The 7122-nt window shown below is 35.0% G+C and overlaps 1 protein-coding gene across 1 annotated transcript; it reads left to right on the top strand.

Moving 5' to 3' along the window:
• The first annotated feature begins 1540 nt into the window (after positions 1–1540).
• On the top strand, positions 1541–4684 carry LOC112053955 (leucine-rich repeat, immunoglobulin-like domain and transmembrane domain-containing protein 3). The gene has a single exon (XM_024093589.2). It carries the CDS (start codon positions 1835–1837, stop codon positions 3773–3775), a length of 1941 nt encoding a protein of 646 aa, XP_023949357.1. The 5' UTR covers positions 1541–1834; the 3' UTR covers positions 3776–4684.
• The last annotated feature ends 2438 nt before the right edge of the window (positions 4685–7122 follow it).

Genomic DNA, 7122 nt, shown 5'->3' on the forward strand with positions numbered 1-7122 from the left:
GAGATTATCATGTGTGAACAAAGTAACACGAAGATTTTATATTATACTCATAAAAATATATTTTTGATGCAGATTACTGTTTTTTTTTTTAATTCGTCGAATGTATAAAAAATAAGTTAAGTATAAAGCAGTTGATCCTGTAAAGTTCTGTCATATTTTCTTTCATACAAGATATTAAAATTGCGATTTTAATATTAAAAAACAAGGCGTAGGAAAATCGAAATTAAAATATTATATTATAATTACTAGATTACTATTTTTTATGGGCGTAACTAGAAAAATATATATTTCAAATATCTATAAGTCGTAGAATTAAAAAAATACTTACATATTAACTAAATAGGAACTGTAAATCCATTTACAATTTGCGACTGACTTCGTTATGAATATAAATTAAAAACTTAGGGATTTCTGTAAAACATCATCCTATATTTAATCCGTTTAGGGCGGAATTTCCCAAATTTTCTTTCTTAGTGCACCCTTGGGATACTCAAGGAATATTTCCTCCTCAAAGATCTTCCTTCACCCAATACGGAAAATATTTTTTAATAAGGCAGAATTTAATTTAGGGCCAATTTAGAATTTAAATTTTCAATGAATAAAAATACACGAAGTCAATTACAAATATTTTAATTAAAATAATGAATGGGCTCATAAAATACCTCCGTTTTGATAAACATCTCAAAAAAGATTGTGGGTGTGACATGTGTGTGGGCCAATGACTATGGCGCCTAAAAATAAATAGTGCCTGTGATTTTATTACTTTCTTGTACCTAGTACCTACCTAGCTGGTAATTATGTGTTTTCAATAATGACCACTTTTACTTAAAACTTAGGTACTCGTATATCATTTCTACTCAGTCCTTAAATTTTTAACATAAAAAAATCGACACAAGTGTCATCGGATTTAGCATTGGTTCTATCTAAGTGTAATGTACATAATTTACTTTCAATTACTTTCCAATTTTTGTGAATACCCAATCCATATTTTAACTGTTACTAGAGTAAAGCAAATTGGAATGTCTAGTTACTTACGTGTTATGAATGAGTAAAACGAAAAGTAGGTAAAGGTATTCAAGAATGTCTGGCACAATGAATGCAACGCGAAAACAATAGTTGTTAGCTACAAACACAATAAACAAATTACGGTAAATAAGTTTGTAGGAAACCATGAATGAAGGACTGTTTCTTTAGTCGGTAGGTTATTGATGCACATCCTGTGCCTTTCTTCCTTTTACCTGCAGTGGACATCAATTTTTCATTGTTAATTTGTCTCATACCTGAGACTGTCTCAACGTGCTCTAATAAAAAAAAGGTATGGTATAACAATCGAAGCGGCTTGCGTGTTGGAGGCGGGCGAGCGTGGCATTGTTATATCTCGAGCCGTATTGAAAATATCGCTCCCACTGCCACACTGGCTCAGGTATTTATGAATGAACGTGACGGGCAGGCGAGCTGCTCTGTCGGCTGCGGTCACAGCCAGGTAGAAAATTACACTTTTGGAATTCTTTCAACACGTCGAGTAGAGCTACTCAACTCGGTGGCCGAGGATAAGCCGCAGAGAGGGGCGCGGGGGGTGCCTGAGCGCATGCGTCGTGCGCTTTTCACTCCGACGATCCCTCCCTCTCAGTTGACTTACAGCCGTCGCGAGCGGTCGCTGTGCCGTCATGTGTCGCTCACCAACTTTCTCGAGTAGAGATGTGATACGGTATCGTGTACAAGAAGTGGTGTACGTGTAGACAATAAAAGTTCTGACAATTAATTTGGATAGTGACATTAAATTAAAACTTTTTTAAACCAATGTTTTGTGAACAGTGACTACAGAAATACCAAAATGAAGTGGCTAATAGTGGCAGTGATGGTGGTGGTGTCAAAAACAATTACGGCTGGGATTGCTCCCCCTGGATCTTGCCCTGCAGTGTGTGTGTGCAAGTGGAAGGGTGGAAAACAAACTGTAGAGTGTGTGGATCGGGCGCTTATCACAGTTCCTGAACCCGTAGATCCTGCTACGCAAGTACTGGATCTTTCAGGAAATAATTTACAAATTCTACCTCAGGAAGCTTTTGAACGAACTGGACTAGTTAACCTTCAACGAGTGTATTTACGTAGTTGTAATATAGGTCAAATAAACGAACGAGCATTTAAGGGCCTAACCAATTTAGTTGAGTTAGACCTCTCTCACAATTTACTTACCCAAATACCTTCTTATAGTTTCAAGGATGCTCCATTTCTCAGAGATCTTACATTGGCTAACAATCCTATTTCAAAACTTCATTCAGACGCTCTCAGTAATCTCGGAAGCGTAGTAAAACTTGACTTATCAGGATGTGATATCAGAGATATAGCAGCTGAGGTGTTCAGGCACTTACATTCTTTGGAATCATTGAAATTGAACGGCAATAACTTGCGAGATCTACCTTTGTCTTTCCTGGAAAGAATTGAAAAGTTAAGAGTTATCGATTTGTCTGATAATCCTTGGACCTGTGACTGCCGACTTCGTGATCTTAAATTGTGGCTGTCGAAACATAAATTATTCTTGTCGCCGAGTTGTGCTTCACCACCTCGTTTAGAAAATAAACCGTTTTCGGAACTGTCTCTCGAACAATTCGCCTGTAAACCGGAAATATTACCCGTAAGCAGACACGTGGAGGCTGCTGTAGGAGACAATACTACCATCGTATGTAGAACGGAAGCCATGCCAAGTGCAAATATTAACTGGTATTGGAACGGGCGCTTGTTAATAAATGGGACTAGTTTTAACTCACACCAAAAAATTTATATTTTTGAAGAGGGCGAAGTTAAGAAAAAATCAACACTTATTCTTACGAACACTCAAGAATCAGATTCGACCGAGTTTTATTGTGTTGCTGAAAATAAAGGAGGCAACGTGGAAGCTAACTTTACGGTTCATGTCATACACATGGCTGCTGGAATATCGTCGTTAGGAAACGCTCAAATTGCGAGTCTTGGTGCGGCACTGTTTTTAGTTATAATTGTAATTTCACTGGGCTTATTAATTACTTTTGTAAGATTCCGCCCTACGCCTGCTTGTGAAAGTAAAACACCAAACACTTTAGATAGAGTCGTTTCGGGAAACGAAGTACACCCTACAGTCACTGATAGACCGCATGTAGCGGTTTTGGCTAATCGACAAGACTCTCCGAACTATGATGACGTCAAATGTAACCCAGTATTAAAACCACCAAGAACAAATGATATAGCTTATACGACGAACCACTACGAAGGTCGAGGAAGCTTAGTCACAGCGGGAGGGCCGGTGGTTGTTTCTCCAACGGTGTCCGGCGGTATCGATCCTGATCTCATTAATGATACTAGACCAGAGAGTGCTAATCGTCCAGGAAGTGGCGAATATGCGCGAGAGACATCAGATTCGTTATACCCATCTGGTCTCTGGGATCAAATCAAGATGAATCAAGCGAATAATTTGGCTCGCGCGATAAGTTCAGCGATACCTGCGTATTATAATGACCGAACACCGATAATAGAAAATAGTAGTGTAAGTGGATCGCAGGAGGAGTTGGGATACATGAGCCGGACGTTTCCACGATCACACGCTATTTCGACGGCGAACGCTGGTCCTGGGGACGCCCCATACCCCTCAGACTATGGATTACCAGTAGGTGGAGCGCGCACGCTCCGGGTGTGGCAGCGTGCTCCACCAGTTCTTCCCCCAGTGTCGGCACTCAAACGAGTACTCACGATCACGAGGCCCTCAGATGACGGCTTTCAAGACGGCTGTGCTACTGACGTATAGGGTGACAGATGTTATTTTCTCTAAATGTGAATATTGTAAATAAAAGACTTGGACCCTGATTCACTATAGCATTATGATCTTAAGTACATTCAAAATATTATAATGTATATATATATTTTTGCATAGTGCCGTGAGATGTGGGACAGATTTTTTTGTATGTAAAACACCTCTGTTACCATGAGTTACTATTCTGTTACCTTCCAAAAGAAGTGATAAATCAATAATAATACCGTTTTTCTTAAAAAATATATTAATTGAATTGTACTTGAACTAAAAATGCTAAAGCACAATTTTAGTATTTTAGAAATATTGGTAAAATTGGTATTTTGCTTGGGGACTACATTTTGTGCTAAAATGACCTATTTAAAGTTACCTTTGAGAAACAAATAAAATCATGAAGACATTAGGTTTTTTGGAATAGTGAATTAGGGACCGTCGTACTTGTAAAAGATGATGTAATAGGTAGATTTTGTATTATAATATAATAATTTATTAATAATAATTAGTGGAAAGTTACATTGGGTCCTGATATATAGGATCCACGACTGATTAGTTGAAAGAAGTAACAGTAAGTTATTACGTGATATGGAACGGTATTATATAAGATCGCCAAATGATTAAAGTTATACTGATTGTAATATATCCTGAATGTTGAAATTCTGAATAGATGTTACATAATTAATAAAGTCGTAAGTAATATGACAACAAAAGCAAAATATCCAAAGAATTTTCCCTCTAAAGTAATACAATAATGTGTGTTACTATAATGTATTATTAATGTAATGCACGGTAAATGTTATTTGATGTAAGATAATGTATGTGAGTATTTTATGTTGAAAAATATAAGAATATAGAGATAAAAAATAAAAAATGGGAAAATAATAAACAAGGCGATTATAAAACTTACAACGTGTATCTATTGACCTTTTCTACAATCCAATTATTTTAATCTCAAAGCAATCCAGCGATTTAATTTACATTTAGTACCTTGCATACTAAGTAAACCAGTTTTAATTCTAGTACTTCGAGATTCAATATTCTTCTTTAAATTTTTTATTGATTACTATTTTGATTCAAATGTTAAATACAAAATAAGCTTAAATTTCAAAGCTGAATCAGATAAGTTTTAAATTATTTAGAATCATTCGTTTCGAAATATTCGTTTCAAAATATTTAGTATTAAGTAATTTCAAAGCTTTTCCATTCTAATGATACAGGAACAGAATATGTTGGTGGCCCACTGGAATCAATGGTAAGAAATAATTATTATTATACAGGAAATTACTTCAGTGTAGAAGGCTTTCTCTATGATAGGTTTTAGGCACCATGTGTGCCTTCGTTCAATTATAGACCTTCTGGCATAAAACATTAGGTATACAAGAATAGTTAGAGCCCACTTTACGATAGTATCAAGAAAGACATTGACTCCGGAAGCTGAGGTAGATAAGACGTCCGTTCGAAGAATACATAAGAAATGTGCTGTCAACATTTTTTTACGTCCAGAACATTAAATACGAATTGATGTCAGACCTCTTCCTGAATGAGCAAGTTAAAAGTTAAAGAAACGTTTACATTGTTACAAATGAGCTTTTCAGGAAATTTTAGGCAAAAAAAGCATTTTGACTAAAACGTAAATAAAGTGTTTCAACAAAAATTTACAATCAATTTGTACCGAATTTGGCTCTTTTTGCATAACTATTAATTGTGAAAAATGGCTAAGATATACACTAGTATATTATAATGTTAATTATTGTTAGAGTCAATTAGTATCCGTATCCCTCTGCCAGCTAATGGTTGTTTTGAGACGTGCTAAAAATTAAATTCGCAGATTTAGTAGTTGTATAGAGTGTGGGGTATTAATGGATAAAACGCAAATGGTAGATGCACCACCTAATTATCTAAAACATATATAAATAGTTTGAAAAAATCCTTAGGGTGACCAAGCTAAATTTTTTTTTCGGATTTTTGCATTTTTTTGTCTTAATCAGTTCAATCAGTCAGCCTGTAGCTGCTGTAATTAAGATTTTAGAGAATTGATTTTTGTTAAAGTTTACGGATTAAATTACCAATGTACTATTTTTATAAATAATGTTTTATTTGTTTTGTAGAAGAAGCTTTAGGTGCAATAATTATTTTTCTTTCACGAAGATGACCCGATTAAATGACCTTTAAAAAATATATGATTTAGTTTCATATATTTTTTTAAAGGTCATTAAATACATTATTTAATTGATTGTACCAATTAAAAAATGTATGCGCTTCTCGAGGTTTATAAATTGGTATAAAACGTGTCTACTCTTTATAGTTACAAAGTTACTGCTAGAAATCTATGGGAGGTGCTGAATTTTCAAAATCAGAACAAAAATTTGGTCTACACATTCCTACTTTTTTTAGTCTTCAAAATACAAACACAGACATATATACAGACAAAAAATACTTATGGCTTCAGTATAATACTCTCCAAGATTTTTTATAAAATATCTTCTATTCACAGAATTAGACCTGTTACAGTTTTATTATATAAGGTATAGATAGATACTTAACACATAAGTAGCAATTGCAATAGAGTAGTAGTCGACCAACTTGTAAAATGTACTTCAAGCAGGAAAATTTCATACGTTTTATTTTCTGTTGTATTCATTACTGAACCAATGAAAACCTTGACCTCGGCTATGTAGCTACATTAACAAAAGAAACGATACTCTCTATTTAGGGGTTTTTATTTAGTAACGTAACGTACAAAGAGACCGTTATAACAGTTTCAGGCAAATATTTTAACTATGAAATTGGATTTTCCAAGAGTTATTGTAGTATATTTTCTTCTTCTAGTGCAGTAATATTTTAGAAAAATATTTCGTACTTTCGTACGCCCGCGACTTTGCCCGCCCTTAGACCTCTATAATCCAGCCCTTACAGTAGTATCGCTGTAAAAATTGAGTAACTTCTCTCGTTTTCCCAACGTTTCCCTTCACTGTTCTGCTCCTTTTCATCGTAGCGTGATGAAAAGTTCAAACTTCATCTCTCTCTGTCTAACACGATACTATAGAAAGAAATAGAGATGATTTCGAAACTCGCACTTGTGAGTTATACCAAACATCGTTATAGAATAGCACTACTGAACATGCAAAACGCAATCTCTATATTATGTATTACTAGCTGACGTGCTGTGACCTGTGTGGTTCTCATTCTCGTGCGAATACGGAATATAGCCTTTGCATTCCTCGATAAATGGGATGGCTTACACTGAAAGAATTTTTCAAAACGGACTTGTAGGTCCTGAGATTAGCGCGTTCAAACAAACAAACTGTTCAGTTTTATAATATTAGTATATAATATTATTGCAAATA

This window comes from Bicyclus anynana, chromosome 9, assembly GCF_947172395.1.
Source record: "Bicyclus anynana chromosome 9, ilBicAnyn1.1, whole genome shotgun sequence".
Classification (NCBI taxonomy): Eukaryota; Metazoa; Arthropoda; class Insecta; order Lepidoptera; family Nymphalidae; genus Bicyclus; species Bicyclus anynana.

Bases quoted from the DNA above. Each gene is read 5' to 3' on its own strand.
- LOC112053955 (XM_024093589.2), top strand. From the start codon at position 1,835: ATGAAGTGGCTAATAGTGGCAGTGATGGTGGTGGTGTCAAAAACAATT.